Source organism: Triplophysa dalaica, chromosome 7, assembly GCF_015846415.1.
Source record: "Triplophysa dalaica isolate WHDGS20190420 chromosome 7, ASM1584641v1, whole genome shotgun sequence".
NCBI lineage: Eukaryota > Metazoa > Chordata > Actinopteri > Cypriniformes > Nemacheilidae > Triplophysa > Triplophysa dalaica.
This window is the reverse complement of record NC_079548.1, coordinates 16012302-16035589: the sequence shown is the minus strand read 5'-3', so window position 1 is coordinate 16035589 and position 23288 is coordinate 16012302. Positions and strand designations below refer to the sequence as shown.

The window sequence follows — 23288 nt, the reverse complement described above, 5'->3', positions numbered from 1 at the left end:
TCAGAGTTTGGTCTCAAAATTGAATTTTTCCTGTTACCTACCAGTTTTCTACGTGATTCCGAGTCAACAGAGTGATACCGAGTCGACAGAGTGATTCGGAGTCGACAGAGTCAATTCAAGTGTTTGTTATGTTTCTGGCAAATTATATTCAGTTAAGTCTGCATTCAGCAAACCAGCGGCGTCTTGTATTGCCTTGATTTAGACTACAAAACAAAGTTTACACTCAAAAAAGATGGTTCTTTAAAGGTTCTTTATTGATGCTAAAGGTTCTATGTAGAACCGTGTCTTCTGTAGAACCTTTTTCTGCTGAAAGGGTTCTTTGTATTGGGAAAGGGATCCTTATTGTTAGGATTTGCACAGTAGAACCCAAGTGCAGGCAAGCACGAGACGGTAGGTAGGAGTAACAGGGATTTATTATTAACAAAGAACACTACAACAAAAAGGCAAAACAAAACCCACAAGGGGGAAAACAAGACTGGAAAACTAAATGACAAAAACAAGAACACGGACTGACTAGACTAAAATAAAACACTTTATGCAAACACTAAACTAGACTTACGAGACACGGAGAAACAGGAACTTGGGAGACAAGGTACACAACATCTAGCCACATGATACACGAACAAGGTAAGGTAAACACAGAGCAATGTATGATATGCAGAGCTACATACAACGAACCAGCACAGGACAATGAAACAAGAGGATGTTATATAGGGAGACAAACACAGGATAATTAATAGGAGACAGGTGACACAGATGAAACACTAAGGGAAAGCTAACGAGACAGAAAGGGCGGGAACAGACGAGACTCAGGGAGAGAGTACGGAAGGCCAAAAGGCCAAAAACGTCTCTCCCCACATAAAACAGGGAATTCTGTTTTGGTTCTGCCTCAAGACCAAGAATTAGCCAAACATGATAGGCAGAACCGTGACACCTTATTCCCTTTATTCCCTTATTGCCTTTTAGTTTAAATTAAATCAATAATAATTTGTTAAACTGTTTTTCACTATTTTTCACTCGGAAACATGTCAAAATATAAAAGTGAAAAGGAATTTCAAAGGAGAAAATTAGTGGGCGTGGCTTGCCTTTTTCACTGCGAATTGATTGGATGTGCAAAAAAAGCTGTTGCATTGATTTTGAAATGAAGCCGGCAGGTGACTGACAGTTAAGGGAAGGATTAAACAGATGCTACGGTCAAGCTGTCTTATTTGCGTCATTTGAGATGGATAGTCATTTCAGGGTAGATTCTCATTTCATTTTAATTGAATTCTCAGATTTTAATTGAAGATTATGAGGGTTGATACGAATCTCAGTGTCTGCTCTGTCTTCTTTCTTTGTTAATTTGTGTGTATGTACATGTGTGCAGGGATTGGCTGATTACCCAGGAAGCCTGATTGGTCAGTCCGGTGGTGAGATGACGTAAAAAAGGGATGACGTCTCTCAAACGAGGAATTCATTCTGGCGTGTGCTGGGGTGGCATGCGAATTCTACCTCCGGCAACAGATCACCAATATTGTTGGGATGTTGGGATGTTGGGATGTTTTGAGAATTTGACTGATTTGCTATTAAGGAAGGTTTGATACCTTAATGAGGTTTCGTCTGTTCTGTGATTTTTGTCTGGTTCTTTAAGAGTCTATTGGTAGGTCTTAATGTTTATGAATATTGAATATATTAATGGATACAATGAACATACCATGCACTCTTTTTTTATCTTCACACTGTGTTGCGTCAAAAATGGACAAACTCGCCAGTTGGGTTATAAATTGTGCTTTGCTGGTTTGTTTCAATTCAAAATGCTGAATAGTTTTGACCCATTTTTTGGTCAAATATATACATTTTCTGCGTTAATTTAACTCAACAGTTGGGTTTGTTCATTTTGACCCAACGCTGGGTTGAAAATACCCCATCATTTTTAGTGTATAATAGGCAAGTTTCCATCTAGCTAAATGTCGGTGTCACATGACTGTGTTTTGTTGTAATCTGTGTAATCTGTTTAATAATTCATAAAGGATATTTAGCTATTATCCAAGAGGCTTGTGTTTGGCTACCCCCTATGGAGTAAAGGAAGTCTGCTCTCCTGGTCTAATCTGTAGCAGCACAAACAGAATGTCTTTCAGCGTTTTAAATATGTTTAATGTGTGTGCGCTTTTGTTCATGTCTAGGCAAATCCAATCAAGGAAATGTCAAGTGGATCGTCTCACTTATATCATTTTGCATCAAATCTCTCTGCTCGGTGAAGTGTGTAGCTCATCTTGAGTGTTCACACACTGACACAGACCACACGTTTTGTTTCTGCACACACACGCACAAATATAGTCTAAAACTCTGATGATGATTAGAGACCGAGGGCATTTAAGAATTTTGAATGGATTTGCTTATAAAGTAAAGCCTCTCTTATACTTTACACCAATGACATAGTCATGCTCTGCACATCAATCGCAGTCTGACTTTTGAACAGAGATACAGTAGTAAACTCTCATCTGATGTTGCATTTGTTGTCTCTGTCATCATTTATTTACCCTTATGTCATTCAAAACCTGTATATGACTGATATTTGGTTACAAACGTTCTTCAAAATATGTGACGCTGGATGACAAAACCAGTCTTAAGTAGCACGGGAACAAATTTAGTTAAAGACAAAAATACATTGTATGGGTACAAAATTATTGATTTTTCTTTTTTGCCAAAAATCATTAGGATTTAAAGTAAAGATCATGTTCCATGAAGATATTTTGAAAATGTCTTACCTCAAATATATAAAAACTTTATTGTAGTGAATGGATGTTCTGTCACAGTGCTTCTGACTCTCAACTTCAAAGACAATTTTCTCAATATTTAGATTTTAAATATTTTTGAGTTTTAATCGGTTGTATCTCAGTCAGATATTGTGTTATCCTAACAACTCAATTAAAATTTTCATTTTTGGTTGAACTATCCCTTTGGCATCGTTTCATCTTGATAATCACAAGAGACCTCAGCTGATATATGACATCTACTGTAAGATACCTTTTGATACATACAATATAAAAAGAGAAAAAAGTTGCTTTGGATAATAATACTTTGTTAAAAGACATTTAAATCAGGTACAGACTTTCATGTATTTACCAAAATTTGCTTCATGGCACGTTTTTGACACCTACTGAAATGTTTTACTTGAGACACAGTATCACAAATATTATAGTCTACTAACATTTCAATTAATGTAATTTGGATTCAGCGTCCAGTGTCAACAGATAAACCCAGCCATTTAACACATGATGAAAGCTTATATGTTATGTCAGCCAGACTTGACTTGTGTGGGTGATCCTTGGCCATGATGTCCTACAAAGTGAGCCATACTCAATGTTGTTAGTCAAAAGCCTGGCAATGCAATACTAGGCACTACGCCACCAGCCTTTCTTTTTTTAGTAAATTATGTAGATGTTACTCTAAACACTTTGTCATAAATGATTAATACATGAAGCAAAAAAGATAAATTAAAACAGATATATTTCATTCTAAGAATTGAAACTCAGGAACATTGTGTGCTTGTCTTGTGACTGTTTACTCAGTGTTACAGTGACCATGTTCATTACCCAGAGATGCAGCTCTGTGTGTGGTGATCCTCCTCTAACTGCATGTGCACGGCTTTAATGTGCCTCTTTATTGAGGAATACCAGAGCTGAATAACTGCACTGCATGTTCCAGTTCTACCTGGAAATGACACTTAAGAAGATTGTTGTTTTAATCCCACTGAAGTTGATTACTAGCCATTTTGGAAAAGCTATGAAGAATTTAGACTGCAAAAGACTTAATCTGCTGACTAACTGAAAATATGAGCAAATATGTCTTCCTTAAATGCGGTCTCATTAGTTACAGTAGATGAGTACAGTGTGTTCTGTCTGTGATGGGTGTTACGTACTATTATAAACACTGTAATGTTTTTTTTTTTACTAAAATAAAGACGGCTGTTCATGGTAATGTCTCTTTATGTTTTAAAAGTGCATTGCATAAGGCGAGGTGCCACAGAATAATCTGTTCTGGGCCCATTCTGTTCCTGGTTCTTTACATTACATTCCTATCAGAGATACGTTAACATATAAAGACATATGATTGACATGTTCACACATGAAGACATTGATGAACGTTGATGCAGGAACAACACAACAGGTTTATCTAGAAAAATGTCCTACTTGTGTAGATCACACAGGCATCGTCTTAGTTGGGACTGGTTTTGGATGAGATTTGTTTTGAGTGACAAGATGCAATGAGAAATGAGCATGTCCATTCACCTAAACTAATGACTCATACACAAAATGTCAGTCACCTTAGAGTACAACGCACACACAGAAAAAAACACATAAGGATTCACATGCACGCATGCTTATATGTCCAGACACATACAGCATAGATCTCTGAGAAAGTGTACACTTCATAGAGCAATATTTTAAATCGGTGTGAATGCAAATGTGAACAGACATTTACTAGGGATGAGAGGGGGTGGCAGGCGTGCGAGACATTTTTACAATACTACATTGAGAAACTGAAGTGAATTACAAACAATTCTTTATAAATGCTTACTACTCTTGATACAAGGGTTTGTTCATCTAAATTGTCAGAAATTATGTTCACTTGAAAAATAAGATCATTGTTGTTACTGTTGTTTTGCGTGTAACTGGAATTTTCTAGTAAGATGACTGAGACTGGCAGTTTACAGCAATTTTCTTTCGCAGACTGGACAAATCACAGGTATAAATGGCCTTAATCATTACTCTGGGTAACATGCAGGTATTCAGACCCAAGAGTTTCAGTCCACTGATGGACACTGCTGTCTGTCAGTAATAATCGTACACCTTCATCAGACATTTCAAAGAGTTTTTATGTTCTGTTCTCTTTTTCCTCCCAAGTTCTACTGAAACTTTAATGTCAGAGGTATTTTTACATCAGCAGTCTGTCGGAGTCATTAGTGTCCTCAACTCCTAGACACTCTGAAATTGATCTGGGGAAAACAGTCATTTCCCAAACTCTGATGTGGAAAGATAAGAAATCTAACACGGTCAGTAGTTGAAGATCAGTAATTGTTTAACTGTATATTAAATATTTTACATTTTTATGCTTTTGGCAGACACTTAAAAGCGACATACATTGCATTAACCTATACATTTATACTTAGGTATGTGCAATTCCCTGTAACCACAACCTTGCATTGTTAACACAATGCTCTTACCACTGAGCTACAGGAAAGCTCTTTTAATTATAAACGTTTTATATTATGTAGTTATTTTATAGTATAAATACATATAAGATGTTTTTTTTTAAATGCAAAATGAATATTCTGCCATTGTTTGATTACACGCTTGTCTTTTCAAACCTGTATGACTTTATTTCTTCTGCAGAACACAAAAGAAGATATTTAGAAAAATGTTGGTAACCGAACAACGGCGGTACCCATTCACCCCTATTTTATGGACACGAAAAAAAGTCAAAGGGAACCATCATTGTTCGGTTACCAACATTCTGCTAAACATCTTCTTCTACTTGTTCTACAGAAGAATAAAAGTCAAACAGCTTTGAAATGACAAGAGGGTGAGAAAATGACACATTTTTATTTTTTTAGTGAACGCTCCCTTTAATTTGTTATATTTAACATGTTGTTATATTACCCCATCAGTGCCTGACCTCACTGATAGTCTTGTGTCTAAATTAAAGCTAATCCGTTCCACATTCCCAGAATAGTGTTGGCTATTTATCAGTACATTAAGGGTCAACTCCCTATTAATGTTAATGTCTTGTTTTTTAAATGCTCAACAAGAACATATGGGTGTGTGGGTTTGAATGTCCACATACTTTACATTTGGACACCAATATGCTCCACTCTCTCCTCTTTTTCCAATTTTCTGCCCTTTCAAAATGCAGTTCTTTGTCCCTGTTTTCTATCTTTATTTTCCAACTTTTAGATCTCTGTGTCCAAGCGATATGTCAGTAAAGTCTATGGAGACATCCAAACTCCTTTCTGGGGTCATAGAGCCCTGTCCATGGTGCTGAAAACATTTCTTTCTTTCTTTCTTTCTTTCTTTCTTTCTTTGTGTGTTACGAGTCTGTATGTGGTCTTAATATGTGTATGTGTAGGAGTCATTCCTTCCTGTCTGACCTGATGAATCCTCTGTAAATCAAACTGTTCTTCTGTCAACCAATCAACACACTTTCAATCCCCAGGAAACCAAGCACAGATTCTCCTTTTAACCAATCACAGTGAAAGGTTTTAATGGATCATTTTGAGGCAAAATGGACATTTAATGTGTTCTATCTTGCCATGGGTAATGATTAGGGCATCAAAGGTTCAGCCCCACGCAGTGAGAGTGAGAGAGGTGACAGATTGATTGTTTGAATGTGAATAATTGCATCCTGACAGTGAGCTGAACTGTGACCATTTAATGTATTTTGTATTCCACTAAATGATGTAAAATTTTGTTATAATTTTCGTGTCATGTTTAGCTCCTCATGAAGTTTCATTCAATGATTAAAGTCAAGCTTTTTGTCAGTAGCTCTTGCCAGTAGAAAAAATTGATGATCATGATTTTTTCTATAAAAGCATGCATTTTTAATTTGACAGATGTAATAAATGGACGAGCTGTTTGGGTTTTGAAATAATTAATTAAATATTATGAATCTATCAGATCATAGGCTAACCTCTGAAGATGAATGAGCCTAGACTAAAATATATGTTCACCCAAAAATAAAATGTTGTCATCATTTATTCACTCTCGTGTCGTTCAAAACTCATGACTTTCTTCTGTGGAACTGTTACGTCCCCTCTTTCTCTTTGGCGTCCAGGGTAAAAGGAAGAGTAACATCAATAAATATTTTAGAGAACATAAATAAATATTTCAGTTGTTGTTAAGATGTGTTTGAAACTTAATTTGAGAGATGAGCTGTGTGCACATGAATTTAACAAGCAGAGTCACAGAATAAGTATCGACTTGATTTTAGTTAATTTTGTCACTCCTACACGAATGGACATAATACAAACTAACAAACCCTGGTGCTGTATAATAGGTCACGTGACTTACTAGCCCAACATTGTCCCATAACACAAAGCAGAGGATCCCGCAAACAAACATTCATTTGTTGAACAAAATAATCGAGTTTGCAAGCACATCCAAACCACTCGGTAACAGAAAGAAAACAGCAACTGGGAATCACAAAGTTACTCAATCGAGACAAACTAGCATGCAAACAGCATAATAGAGAAACAGGAGCAAACAAACAAGAGAGACTGGGCCAGCGAGCAGCAATGAGCTTGGGAAGGTGTGCGCTCCCGAACTTGCAGAGCTTGTTGTCCTTATACGCTCCCATCCGATTGGCCGGAGAGGGGGGCTGACTAAATCTGGCATGAAGGACATCCAATAACAGGACCCTACAAGGAATAATAGGCAAGATACAAGAGAAAAAAGAAACAGAAAGTAAAAGGAATATTTTGAGAAGTGCTTCAGTGGTTCCCTTCCAGCCGAGCTGCGAGCCAGAATGCAAGCATGCTCTCTCTCCACCACAACGTAGCGATCCTGTGTGCTTCACCTATGAGGACCTAAACTGAGTGCCAGTGGCATAGTCTCGTTCGGCGGTACAGACAAGCTGGATGAAGTTTTATCCCACGCCTCGGAGTGCCACGATTGGGCCGCTTCGGACGAAGAAGCTGTCCCCCCGGAGAAGGAATCCAGTGACGCCCAGCTCTGTCACCCACACGTTCTCCTCGGACAAACTTTTTGACATTGCATCGTACAGCTACCTCCTGGCATCAGATGCGGAAGACTCCTTGCAGCTCCAGCCTCAGTAGAGAGAGCAGTGCTTCCTATTGTTCCCTTACGGTACCAGGTGGCTATCTCGCAAAATAGAGTAACAACACAACCGGGAAATGTCTCTCAGGTTCATCAGCCCAAAAAAGATGAATGAATGGACACCAACATTTCCTTTTTTACCTGTATGCAAGGGGCGGAGCATACAGGTAAAAAACCCAGTCTGTCTCTCAACACAATGTCTTGTTCCCTCTTTCAGGGAACAAACGTTACAATCGTAACTGAGACGTTTTTGGGTGAATTTTCCCTTTAAGACATAAAAGATTTCAAATACACAAGCTCCCAAAAGCAAGTCCAAAAAACTAACACTATTTTATGGCTTAATAAATAGCTTATTTATTGTAACTAGTAATAACAGAGAGTTGTGTGATACACAAGTAGTGATGAGAATTAGGCATGCAGATATTTGTAATTGTTGAGTGTGTTTGTGACATTTCTAAATGAACGTGTGCACAAGACACACTGGGTGATCATATAGTCACCAGAAAACTGATAAAGAATTAAAATAAAAGTACTTCCAGTTGGAGTTTGTGCTTTCTGACAAAAACAAAGAGACAAATGACAAAACAACTAACTACATTCCATCTCTCATCATTTCTAATAGTTTTCTAACTCCTACATTTTCATTCATTGTGCAGTAAGCAAAGTTCATTCTTGACATTCATCATTCCCCACAAAAGTCCTCTTTCAACTCCAAACAAAATATGAGCTTTCTGTACTAATCTGGGAATAGCTGTCCGTCCTCCTTTTGGCAAATTTCAATAAACACTGAAACTGGTCTCAGATTAGCAGTTCCAAATGCACATCTAGGTTAGCGATCTGCATTCATCCTCCGTAATTTGGCAGGCAGGTTATCCTCCGGTCGTCCGCCAACGGAGGTCATAGGCGTATGTGGAAGAGCGTAAGAGTGCGTGACTGCTGGAGTAGGAGGCAGACTCCTCTGGTGAAGATCTCCGGTGGACATGGCCAAAGGTTGAAACCCCACCTTGAGGGCTTTGAGGTGGAATCGTGCCTCTACGTCACCCTGCCCGGGACTGGAGCTGAGGCGCTGAAGTTTAAGAGGAAGGTCTCCAGTGCTCGAAGCTTTTTCCGATTGGAGAGAGCTGAGACGCAACACCCTCCTCTGCAGATCTTTGCCGGATGAACTCATTTTCTGGAGTTTAGTGGGTAGTTTGCAAGAAGCGCTGCCACTTCCTGGACCCGCCCCTTCCTCACCTGCTTCCAGGCAGTCCATGGAGAACACGTGCTCGCGGTTCGGAGTCATCATTGGAGAGGGTGTGGAAGATTTTTCTTCGTATTCTTTGACGCTGTAGGGTGGCGTAGGCACCTCGAAGGTGCTGTGGAACTGGGAGTAGTCCACCCTGAAGAAGCCCTCCTCCAGAGACATGACAGGAAGGAAACGGTGGGCCCACAACACCTCATCTTCTGTATACGAGGTACGAGCCTGACATGTCATGCCTGTGGAGAGACGGCATATATTAAACATGCGTAACAATAGAGAAGAAAGATTTGCGCTTGAACTGTGATTCACATAAGAAGGCTTTTATTGTTAGGATAGCCTGAATGTGACCATGAAAATGAAGTGTGCAATTCCTCCAAGAATCTGATTTACAGACACTCTGTATATAATGTGTGTGAGAAGGTCATGCAAGGCAGAATTGAAGACTCCTGCAGTCATAATTCAACCAGAGTGCCATTCAGTGACTGATAAGCATCATTCAGACTGAAAACACAGCCTGCTCTTCAATAAAAATGAAAAACATCAATAGACCAATCACCAAATGTATGGTTCCCTGAAAACAATTTCAATGTTGTTGTTTTACCAGGAGGATTTGGTCATAGTTTTGATGACAAACCTAACAGTAAAATCAGAGAAGTTCAAATATATTTAAATGTACGCTGTACAAGTATTCATGATAAAATAGGCTAATGCTTGGATACTTATTAAAAGGTAAAGAACCACCCTTTTTTTGTGAGTTTTAATGTAAGCGATTTTATTCAGAAATTGTATTAATGGACAAGATCTTGGATTTCATGTATTAAAATGAAAGAACTTAAAATGCTTATTTCATCATTATTTATTTTACATTGTTAAGCATTTGAGTGGTGTATATTGAGATTTGTAAAGTTTTTTTATAATGTAAAGCTGTGAGACCATCACTGAGTTTGTAATGAAAAACTTTTCAATTCAATTTAATTCAATTCAATTCAATTCAATTCAAGTTTATTTATATAGCGCTTTTCACAATGTGTATTGTTTCAAAGCAGCTTTACAGGGGCAAACAGGAAAAACAGATAAGTTAGAACACAGCACAGTGCATGGTGTTTATACAACGAGTAAGAACTTTTAGTGTTGATTTGGCTTTAAAAATGAAATCAATGAAAATCCTAGGTTGATGATTTCACAGCCTTAATTGTACGATGTGCTGTCGGCATACATAACTAAGGTCCGTCTGTGATTCTCCTTATTGCTCTGTTTAATCAAAATCAATAGATCAGCTATTGTATCGATTGTGATTAAACAGAGCCGCAAACTTCTCCACTTCTTCATGGATTTACTTCATTACGTGCATTTCGATCTTGTGAGCTCTATAAGTTTAATGGTATGACTATAATTAAAGCTATAATTCAGTGAGTACCTGCTCACTGCTGCTTTGCCCCTATAGGGCTCTGCAGTCGTACAAGATGGAGCTAATCATCCAAACGCTGTGTAACATGTCTTTTTACAATGATTAACTTGACATTTCTGTGTCCAGGGTTTCAGTGGATCAATAAGCACTTATGAGTACATGACAGAATAGGTCCCAGCCTGCAGGGAGGCTGTCTGTTTTAAACCTCTGTGTGCGTGTTTGTCTTGTTATTGACATGACAAAAAAAGCATGTGAATGAATGATAGAATAAATAAATGAATAGAGAACACTTCCGAAGACGTAAACAAGTCTGGTAGAGTTATTTTTTGTTTTCTCAAACTGCACAAATGTTTTAACAAAATCCAACCTGCAGAACAATTATAGCTAAATCAAAATGTTAAAAGATATCTTTAAGATTTACTATGTATATACGATTAAAAATGCTTTGATGTGTTCGATAACTGTGTGTTTTGGCCATCACTGGTTTAACATCTGAATGATGAGCATTGCTGGCACAAAGACACTTTGCCATGCTCCATCTCTTCTGGTCGCCATCCTCTTTCTGAGAGCAAGAAACAGAAAACAAATTGCAAGTCTCCCTGGTGTTTTATGAATAGTACCATTTTATTAAAGGTAATTTAAAAGGAAACAACCAACACACAGAGCATTAAATTAAATAACCTGTTTTTCCCCAGGAAAGGATAGATAGTTGAACTATAATTTTCGAATATAAATTGAATGTTGTTTCTCTCGAAAGGTTTTGTGGGTGGTTCCCTGAGTGACACTACAGGCCTAGAACAGGAGTTCTAAGGTTTTCAGATGGATTTAATTGCAATGCTGTGTGGTTTCTATGGCGTTCTCTCTGGTTGCTTTCTGGCCCAAATCAAAAGACAATATCACAGGTAAAAAATGAGGCAAGAGAATAAATCAAATTACATTACTGTCTGTTTATGCGGACGAATCTCATTTTAGCAAACATGAAAAAGAAATGTCCTTTCTTCTCCTGTCCTCAAAAGAAAATTCCACCCTGCTTTTCACTCAGATGCTTCCTCACAATTTGCCGCCATTAAGAATACCAGGAACAGAATTAACTCATAGAGAGTTGAAGTTCAAGTACCAAGCTGACAAGACACTATTATATACCGGGCACTTTTAAAAGGATGGTCTGATAATTAAATCAGAAATCCACTCTTTAACAATGTACTAGTTACCACTGCTGCCCTGCCTATACTTAATACATCCATTCAGCTTTGAGGACGGTGATTACAGTTTACAAGATAAAAATGAATGAAGAGAAAGGTGAAATGTTCAGTCTGGTTAGATTAATGGAAGAACACAATAAACACGTTGACTGGAGAGATCGATGTTGTAGTGAAAGACCAATATTAAATCAGTAGTACATACAAATTAACATTTGTGACAACACGGTCTCAAAACAAGTTTAAAGACTTGCCTGAGGAGTACAGTTATTATACTTGTTATTCGTTTTCTGTCTATTCATGATTTAATCTTTTTTAGATTAACTCACCCGTTAAGGGCATATGAAAGCAAAAACATATATGTGGATTCATGTGTCAGCCAGGTGCTTCCTGTCTAAATGTGCATGTGAGACTGATATCACAAATAAGTTGGTGGAGGTTGATAGGGGCTGTAACTTTCCCATTTTAAACATTATTTGACTGGACAAAACTGTGAACATGACAATGAGTGACTATGACAATCTTTGTTTTCAGGACTTTTTAAACCCATACCAGGTAAAAAATGTATATTATGGACTTTTAGGAGTACATTAACTTATAGGGGTAGTTTACCCAAAAACTTTTGTCATCATGAGGTTTGAAATGACAGGAAGGTGAGAATATGATTACAGAATTTTCATCTTTATTTCATCTCATAGTTTCTATGCTAAACTATCCCTTTAAAGAAAATATAGAGAATAAAAAAAAGACATAATTAAACTGATTTCATGGGTTGGAAGATCCAACCTACCCGTTGTCTCCACGATGCCTTCCAAAATGACGACTATCTCAAACTGCTCATTCATGAGTGAGCGCTTGGACAGGTCGAAGAAAGGGCTCTTGGGAGTGATCTCATGGCAGATGGTGAGGGGAGAGACCAGGAAGAGCTGGTCAGCACCTGTCCCAAACCCCACGTCCAGTTCACACTGATCCAGCGGCAAGAACTCGCCCTCTGGGGTCTGACGAGACTGCAGAGGAACATAGAAATCAACAGCACCATTATCATCACTCGGGTAATCAACATCATTAATTTTAAATGGAAATAATCACAACATCAATTTAAGACAATGTGTCTGATATTCAAGACAATTTACAGTGGGAACAATCTGAAAAATAGACCATCGAGGTTACAGTGTAGGTGGAACTGAAAAGAAAAATGGATGCTTATATATTTAAAATGTTGTCTGCTGTGTAACGTGCATTATAAATGCATAAATTGAACATTTTGACGTATTGAACTTGTTATTATACATTGAATTAGGGTTGCCAAATCCACAGTTTTCCCACGGAATTGGACTACAAATTTGTGTGTAATGCATAATCTGGTATTTTACCAACACTGTAAAAACATTCTGTTTACATGCTGGTAGCAGTTAGTTAGATTTACAATATTAACTGTCAAAAAAATTCAAAGATAAATGAACATTAACAAGTCTTTATCTTTAAAGAAATAAACTGTAAAATAAAAGCCTCATGCAATGCAGAAATAGGTTGTTAAGGATTTCTCGTTCCCAGAATGCTTTGCAAGAGGTTGTTATTTTATATACTTTTTCTGTAAAGATAGAGACTTGTTAATGTTTAATGTTCATTTATCTTTGAACAAACTGTTGTCGGTCAATTAGATGATTATGAATTATGATGATTATGATTATGAAAAATAGTAAGTTACTGGCAACTAGCTGCATAACTACAGCAAAAAAATCTACAGCGTACTGAGTTGTAATAGGGATGGGGTCGCTGAGCTATTTTTTGTCATGCAAATATGGCAATTTTTTGTGTGCTAGGGTAGTATCACTTAGCATGAAAGTGCAGAGAGAGTTTCTGCAGCAGGCAAAGAGTGAATGTGAAATTCTGACAAGCATGAATGCTCAAAACAGACAGAATGAACAGAGAAGAAGAGGATGGCGTGAGAAGAAAATTCCTACAAAGCATCATCTTGTCATTCAAGCCTTGATTTCAGTCTTTTCAGAGAGCGAGTAAAATGTAAGATCTGGTGATGTACTGCGAGATGTTAAATCAAAGAAGAGAAAATCTACGATTGATTTCTCTTCTACAGCGGGTGAAGAGTTTCTATGCATGCGTGTGGAAAGTAAGGCGATCTCCACAAATGATCTCCTTCACAGTTTTATTCTGAAGACAATGTGGAAGAGAATTTCTCAGATATTTAGCTAGTTCTTGGATATCCTTTCTCTTTTTAGTGTCTGTTAAAGCATCCCTAAGGGTCCCTAAACCTCATAGGGATGTTAACCAACAACTTTTTTTAAATAGGTCCATTACCTAAAACAATGCATATGAATATATCCATGTAATGTGTATGCTGACGTTCCTATGTGAGTTTGAAGTTTCAGGGAGCTTTGTATGGACAGGCCTGTGTCACTCGTACATGTGGTGCAACCAAGCAGAAAAATTTAATAGTCCTCACACAGACACAGTATGACATTTCATTTTTCTCTGTCACACTATTATTCTTTTCATCTCACTCCAGTTTCATTCATTCTTTCCTTGTCTTTAAACCCTCTTACAAAAAGAAATTGAATGGTCTTACGCTGATTTTGTCCTTAAAGTAAAATTACATTCTAGGGCGAATATAAAAAAACTTTCCTAACTTCTTTTCACTCAGAAAAGAAATAAACTCTTTACACATCCGTTCGCTTCTGCAAACATTTCCGACTCAAAAGATGTAGTATAAACCCATTTTTTGAAATCACACTATCCCCAAACATACACAGATACACAACCTTCACCCACACAAAGGTTCTGGAGCATCTCCACAAACTCTCTTTCAACCCACAAGAAACACTTCCACGGCAAAGTCTCATCACACCAGGCATACACACCTATATACACTGCAGAACTCCCCTCACACACACACACACACACATCCTGGCCAAAAAACTCATGCCTACTGCTTCAAATATAGCACTCACTGTACTTTCATCTACTGTAGTGTTGTCTGAATATGCGGAATAACTTTGCCATCTCTGTTATTTTATTGTGCTAGACACTGAGTTGAATCTAAATTCAATTCAAAAAATGACATTGTTACTAAGCGTTTTGTCTTGTTTTTAGTAAAGATATCAAAAACTTCTTAAATAAATATACAATTACTTGACAAGAAAAGTGACCAACGATATTTAGTCTTGTTATGAAAAATAATGTAATAAATAAATAAGTTTATTGTAAAACAAGCAAAACAATCTGCCAATGGGGTGAGAACAATAAAGTTGAATTTAGTTTTTACTTTTTCTGAAGTACCTAATTCAAGTAGATTTTTCACATCCCATTGACAGATTTTTTGGCTTGTTTACCATAAAAAAACAAAGAGAATAAGTATATGCACTTGTCAAGAGAGTTCATCTTGATTAAGAATTTTTCGATATTTTTCCTAGTACAAAACAAGAAAAAAGCACTTATTGAGAATGTCATCTTTTCAATGGAGAGACACTGAGAGTGATATTCAGTCATTTAAGCGTATATGTGAAGCTCTCATCACATTGGAAAAAGCTGGCGATGATAGAAGCAGTAGTCTCCTGTTCAAAGCTTTCAACATACCGTTTACTGTTGCTCTGATGTTTGGTTTCCCCATGAGCTCACACATTTCACACATTTCTAATCCCACAGTTAGGAGAACGAGCATGCACATGAAATACACAACCCTCGATACATAAAAGTGCATTATCTTTACCATGATGTGCGGTTTATTGGGAGGTTTTGGGTATTGTGGCATGAATGACATTGTGCTTTCCATCAGACTGTTTGTATTGGTCCACTATCTGTTTTTTTCTTCTTCTTTCTTCTTCTGCTTTATTAATCCACTGCAGGCGATGTGTTTTTTTACTCAGTTCTAGAAAACGTGCTCATTTTACACACCATTTTTCCTGCACAGGAAAGTACAGACGTTTATTCAAAATCACAGTGGGCAGTGGTTATCTTGAATGGCTTAAGATGAGGAATTTAGTTTATTTGAGTAAGATGCTAAGTGATGAAATGCTAGCATTTGCTAATGATCACTTTCAAATGCTGATATTAATGCTGATTGATTAATGTTAATCAAAAGTCCAGAACGTCTCAAGAATTCAGTCTCTGTCAATTTTTAAAGCACATTTAAGGCAGTAAATAAAAAGCAATTTTAAAAAGACCACTATAAGTAAATGCAGTACTAAAACTTTCATTGAAATAACCATTATCGTCTCAGGTTTTGCTAGACAAACATATTAAATAATGTAATAAAATCATAAAGACATTCCTTCCAGACGTAGAATAGGGATTTGAAGAAAAGTTGCCCAGCAGCATGATAAAAAAATATGTATGTGGGTTCACTCACTGGCCATTATGGCATTGAATGGAAGATTTGATTTCCAGTCAAACTTGATTTCAGGCAAATCAATACGCTTCTCAGTCGACTACTTGGGTCCCATTAAAGCAAATGCAATCTTTTGTTATGTCTTTATAGTATAAATCAACAATTTTCCTAAACATGCAAGCATATGTGCTTTGTACACTAAGGAGACACCCGATCAAAAGTGTCATTCTTTCCCTTATCTTTCAGCAAGTAGGAAGAGGATGAGAGATGGACAGAAGAGAAACAGTAGGAGGTGGATCGAAACTGAAGCAGGTACCAGCAGCCATCATTTGACTCACTCATGTGCATGGCTGAATAAAAGCTGGGATTTCACGGCTTTCCTTTCCTGATTTACAGCAGCTCTGACAGTACAGCTGAGGGGAGGGATGGAGTTGCAGGCGACAGATGTGACTCACTTTTTACACATATTTTAAGCTGTTAATAATGTGCCACTACAACCATAATTTAACTTTAAGAAGGAGGACCAGTGTAATCAGAATGATTGATCAGAATAAAATAGAATCCAATAGAATGGAATGGAATAGAATACTCTTCTATGCATAATTATTAACATCCTGTCCACTTCACATTTCAAACATCACTGCCAGCCCTGCACACACACCGCGTTAGGTTTCTATACATTGTGGGGACTTTCCATACATTTACATTTTTGAATATGGCAGACGCTTTTATCCAAAGCGACTTACATTGCAATATCCTATACATTTATACATAGGTATGTGCAATTCCCACAACCTTGTATTGTTAACGCAATGCTCTTATCACTGAGCTACAGTGGTAATAACATTATACTGTACAAACTGCATACCCAACCCCAAAACCTATCCATCACCTTTTTACATTTAGTATGTTTAATAATCCATTTATATTGAGACTTTACTATTATTGTGGGGACATTTGAAACCCACAATGTATAAAAACAAGAACACACATACATAGACACACATATAAACACATATTCATACAAAGGTATCAGAGCATCCTTGTGTAGGTCTAAGGTTAGCTGTGCATGCACATTGTAGGTAATTCAAAGAGGTTTTTTTTTACAAAACATAAATGTCATGTGTGAATTATTTACAAAAAAACATTACGAAGACAAACACACTCAAAAGAAACATTACAGCATTAAGATCTACACACCCACACAAGACGCTGAGTTACAAATAATCATTAATCATCCATCTGAATCTTGCCATTTGTGTCTTGTTGTCATGTTTGTTTTTTCCTGATCATTATATCAGTACATCGTTATTTTGTATGGAAAAGAGTGTGAAGTTATCATCACTTGGCTGAGAGCTGTTTCAGACACACTACACAAGCAGAACACTACTTTAAAAAATGACAGATAATCTTTTTGTTATTACAAAAAACAGAGAATACAATGATGTATAATTTGAAAAGCTAGTAATTTATGTTGATTCATGGCACCGGTGTTTGTCACCTCTTCTACTCGTCTGTGCTGTTGTAAAATGTTGAGGTTGTCTAACTGCTTGCAATATTTGATCTTCCTTGTAGTGCTTTAAAATCCAACATTCTGTGTTGAATTTACAGTGAAAGGGTAGGAGTCATGCATTATTCGTTTTGTAGATCAGTTTGTCCGTTAAGTTCTACTGTGCAAACAACATGTAAGGGCACCCGCGATGTATGTAGATCGAAAAACCTCATTCATTGTAAGATACAGTATTAAAAACATAACGCTTCATTATGTGAGGTCTTTACATTGAGACATATGTGTATTATATTGTTTTTCTGTCAATAGATCCTCCCAAAATATTACACACTGTATTTTTAAGGCTTACATATTCATACTAATTACTGTGGTAAGGGTAATTACATCACTCAATACATTTACTTCATTTGAATTTACAGCAACCTTATTAGAAAATCTGAATATGTCCAGGTTTTGATTAAATCATAATATTCTTGTGTCATGTAAACACAGTTTCCCCTCTCCTTTGCTCCTAAATGTAAATGTATTCCTGTGTCAGCCAGATTCCCAATGTCTCTGTCAATCACTCTTTTATTGTATTTTCTCTTTGTTTTACCCCTTATGATAATGATTTCAGCTTCCTTTCATCTCTCTGCTCTTTTCATCGTTTTTTTTCCCCATTCTCTCAACCCTCTCCCTGCTGTCTCTGTGTAGACGTAGAGACACTGACTCCCTGGATTAGGTAAGAGAAAGGTGATAGTTACTATATCATTTGTTTGGATTTGAAGGTAAAATAACTCTATGTAAAAAAATCATAGTGACATTTCAATCAAATACATTGATATGGTAAGACAGAAACTGTAACTAGCAATGGAAAATAAATTAAGAGATAATGTGGGGACAAGCAAAAATACCTGTTTTTTAAGGAAATATATGAGGAATGAAAAGGTCAGTCTGGTGCGAATCTATGCATATGTACCTTCAGGAGATGCTGTGAATCTTATCATGTATCCAGTTGGATACTGAAGTCGATTCCTGGTTACTTTGGAAGATTTTGATTTATACATACTCAAAATAAAAATAATAGGATTGTCACAAGAATACAATTAGTGTCAAAAGAAATTATTTAATGCGATCAATTTTTGTTAGTGGTTTTGATGGGTTTTTGTAGCGAACAACTTAACCCATTCATTTGAATGTGTATTGTAACTTTAAATAAACAATCAACATTGTAGCAACAATTTTGTTTTCAGTTTTGTGTATGGGCCATGACATTATTTGAAATAGGTGACTGACTCCATCCCAGTATGTTAGTGTTAGTGTGTGTGGGCGACTGAATCTAAAATACTTGATTTGCAGGTTAAGGCAGCTTAAACCAAAAATCAGCAGCATGGGGGGCAAGTAAGGGGGAGGACAGATAGAATTCATATGTAATTAAAACACATACAGAGCAATGCAAGCAGCGACTGAGACTGTCACTCTAGTAAGAGACCACATCTGCTCCAATCACACAACCACACTCATACACAAGATATTCCAAAGTGTATAGTAGCCTCAAAACAGTTCCACAAGACACAGTGGGAGATCTCTGCCTGACATCCTCTGATTTTAAAAGAACACTGCCACTAGAACACCACTAGCTATAACTACAATAATAATATTTTTTTTATTTACACATTTAATATTTTATATTGAGCATTTAAACAATAGTTATTCAGTATGTATCTAATTCGTTTATTTTTATATCATTATGTAATTAAAAAATAGTTTAAATTATGATATTATAATTATATTTTTTTATTATATGATAATACATTAGGGACATCATTGGTGTTCTGGCTGAGGGTTCTTTACAGAAAAAAACACAGGTTGCATAAGTAGCCCTGGAGCGCAATGAGAAATACTGATTAGAACCAAGGTAGGGTTATGACAGAAAAAGAAATAGAGATAGAGTCAGAGACTGCTTCTTTCCAATTTCTGTTCACATTTCTTAACACTCTTCATCACTGCCATTCCCCAATTTTCTGACTTTTTGATTTTTCAAAAAATCCATTTCCTTCTTGTTTGAGTTTGCTCACGCTTATTATCACGCTAATATCTTGTAAACCTCTCACTAACTTACCTTGCCTTCTTTGTTTACCCTTTCTCTTGCTTAATCCTCTTCATATTCTCTCACAGAGAGAAAACGTGAGCTTCACCTGACAGTCTGGCTAATTAAGTCTGACACCATTGACCAAAAGCTTTTAATAAAGCACTGCATTCACTTGGCACTAGATAATTAGTGTAAATCCTGTGAGAGATTTTGAGTGGGTTTTCAGAGTAATTCACCAACATTGTTGAAGACAATTCACAATTTTAAATGGATGACTGAGATGCTATGGAACAACAGATAGACAAACACACACACACACACACACACACGCACACACACACACACAGTAGAATTATAAAGCTAGAAGTTTATAGAGTGCAGATATGGATTAACAGTCTTGTTATTCAATCATATTCTTTTAGAAAACCTTTGAAAAGATGGACTGCTCTCCCCCCTTTACCATAAAAACATATGTTAAAAAGTCCTCAGCATTTTTATGAGGACGTGTAAGATGCTGCCTGAGGCTGTAAGAATGCAGATTTTCTGGCATTTCATGTATTTGACCTTAGCTTCAGCAGGAGTCTTAGAGAGGCTTATGAACTCAAACCCAAGAGCAATTGTTTTTTTCTCTTCTCATTTTGGCACATGCCAGCTAAAACCAGCGGGCCACATACAGCTTTACATCACTGACAAAAAACCGTCTTTCAATTACAGTGCAGGTCAGTTAAAACACTGGTTACAAAGTGAAAGATGTTAGACAGTTACCCTTCTTTTGGTCTTTAAACAAATGCTTTGTCATCGGATTGTTTTTCAGTTGTGATGATGGCTGTCCATGTCAGAATTACAAAATCACACTTTATCCCCTTGTATGTAATGAGTTGTGAAAGAGGTAACCAAATTCAGAGTAGCACATCGGTCTTGCTAAATAATATTTCACAGCTCCCCTAATTGTCACTAATGCTCAGAAAATCTGCATGTTGTCTGTAAAGAGAACTGAATATTTCTCAAGGAAAAGAGCAGCCATTTCATCCTAACTAACAGTACACATCAGTGAACAATACTTCCAAGATCTGAATGCATCTAGGTTTTTTAACATAAACCAAAAACATAAGAAGGCTATCTTTACACTGACATACACAACAACATTATAAAAGAATGAAGATATGGAAGACTTATTGAAAAGCATGATGAAAAGTTTATGCGTTTGTAAAGTATTTTTAAAACCTTAAGTGTCTGATATTTCTACAGTGGCATAGTAGCAATAAATAAAAGTTAAATTAGCTTTTAATGCTTTTTCACCATATCAAAGCATTTCCTGGCTATGGGTCACTAACATGTCACTTTAAATGAATGCTTTCAATGCAGTTTGATGATTTTAAAAGATGCCAAAATATCGTAGTCATGCAAAGTGGCATAAAATTAGCATAAAATTGTTTCCAACTTTGTTAACATGGTTGTAGTGTTGTGATATTTTTTTGTTAACAAAGTGTCAGTAAATGCCCGAGTGGGTGCGCACGTGTATGTGTGTGTGTTCACCTTTATGAGTTTACACCTGATTTGCGCGGACACCATATGGCTGTTCCTCAGATTGCCCACGCGGAACATTAAGCAGAGTTTTCCGTCTCGCTGTGAGATCACCGAGTACTGACTGAACATGAGCGTCTCTGCGCGCTTCTTGGGCTGAGACATCTTAATGAACATACAGCCGATGAGGAACGCGTCCACTATTGAACCCAGCAAAGACTGGAATAGAAACAGAATAATACCTTCAGGGCACTTCTCGGTTATGTAGCGGTAACCGTACCCAATGGTTGCCTCGGTTTCAATGAAAAAGAGGAAAGCTGACGGGAAGTTGTAAACATTGGCGACGCACGGAGTGTAGGAAGCGTCGTGGTCGTGATTTATGTCCCCTCTTATATATGCAATGATCCACCACATTGAGGCCATGACCAGCCAGGCGATGGTGTATGTGAGAATGAAGATGAGAAGGTTCCATCGCCACTTCAAGTCCACCAGCGTAGTGAACAGGTCCGATAAATAACGACTGGTCTCTCCGATGAGGTTCCCGTGCTGCACGTTACAGCGGCCGTTCTTCTCCACAAAGCGTTGGCGCTTCTTCTTCACCGGCGCGCTGGGGAAAGTTGCGCCTCTGTTCGTGTTCACCACTTGATAATCTTCTCCAAATTTACGCCTAAGCGCAGCCATCACTTTAGCACATTTGTTTGATCAATCAAGTACTTTCTAATGTAAAAATCCAACTCACTTTCTCTGTAGCATAGTTTTTTTTCAAAAGTAGATGAAAAAGGTTAAAGAACGCAAGAGCGCGTGCACTGTTTCAGCAGCTCTCTTGTCTTTATCTCAACTTTTTCCTAAAATACGGTGTGAAGCTAAATTGTAAAATGTACTCAGGTATGAGCTGACAGTTCACGCCTTCTATTATATTGCTTTACAGGTACCTGTCAATACGCATCTATTTCCTACTATACTATTCTCCTGGTCGGCTGATGTTCTCGGTGCCAGGTCCACTGGACGTCCGCGTGGAGCGCGCGGGTTGTTATCTGTGCACTCACTGCTCCCCTTCACATAATATTGCATGAACAGGAGAATAAGAGAGAGGGTGGGTGTGAAAGACGGTGGGAGGAGGGGGTTTGTGAGAGAAATATATTTTGTACACTGGAGAAGATCCAGTGGAGAGGTGGAGTGCGCGCGCGCGCGTGTGTATAAATTAAATATCCTACGGAATAATACACATACTTAGAATGTTAAAATGTAAAATGTGGTTCGGGTTAACTGCTCTAAATAATGAGTAGGTCAACCATGAATGAAAAGTCCCATTGGTACTAAGAATAAACATTTATTTGTAAGACATTTCAAGTCAAATGCTGAAATCAATATTGTTCACTTGACTACATACCATTAAAACTTTTTTACGTTTTGTCAGTATAGTATGTGAGTTAACCATGTGCTTTCAAATGAAAAATTCCGTCAGAATCTGAATGCGTTTGTGCAGTGACTTAATCAAACGAACAGCGCCATCTGTTGACTAAAATCCGTGAGCACACTTTATCAACGTAACTGACAGGACTGTAAAAATTAGGGATTAGTAAATTGTTATTAAGGGATAGTTCACTCGTGAAAATTATATCATTTACTAACCCTCATATCATCGTCCTAATTCCTTAATGCATCAAGGCCTACATGTCTTAGTTTGATGTTAATGTGAAACGCAAGCCGAAGCTTATTGTTTTTTTCATTATAACTCTTAACTGTAGAGAAACATGAACACAATATTCCCAGCTGTCTAAAGGTTTATTGCTGGCTTTGCAATTATTTGTTGAGTGCAGAAATTTGAAACTGTAGTCTCCTCTGTTTGCTCCTTTGGGACATCTCAAATATATGGGCTTCTATCAGTCCAGACTCAATGTGAAAGACTGCACCACGGTATATTCTAGCTATTTGTGTATTATATTAGAAGTTATTATATTTACTAGTAATAAAAACGCCCAGCGATGAACAATAATAAGCAAAGATGAAATACTATCTCGGTTGTAATCTGATTTGGATCTTCTCTGTATTTTTCTCAGTCTTCGATTGAAAATTGGATTAAATGCATTTATCAGAGAAATGAATATAGGCCTACAGTAATTATGAAATACTAGCAGTGCCTGCAGCGTTTTTGATCTGTGTGGGTCCATAAAAGTTAT

At 37.2% G+C, this 23288-nt stretch overlaps 1 protein-coding gene across 1 annotated transcript; it reads right to left on the bottom strand.

The window, feature by feature from the left end:
* Positions 1–8153: 8153 nt before the first annotated feature.
* kcnj19a (potassium inwardly rectifying channel subfamily J member 19a) lies at positions 8154–22150 on the bottom strand. Its single transcript, XM_056753899.1, has 3 exons — positions 21121–22150; positions 12452–12668; positions 8154–9290 (listed from the first exon to the last, which is right to left on the bottom strand). Exons 1-3 carry the CDS (start codon positions 21787–21789, stop codon positions 8644–8646), a joined length of 1533 nt encoding a protein of 510 aa, XP_056609877.1. The 5' UTR covers positions 21790–22150; the 3' UTR covers positions 8154–8643.
* Between the last annotated feature and the right edge of the window lie 1138 nt (positions 22151–23288).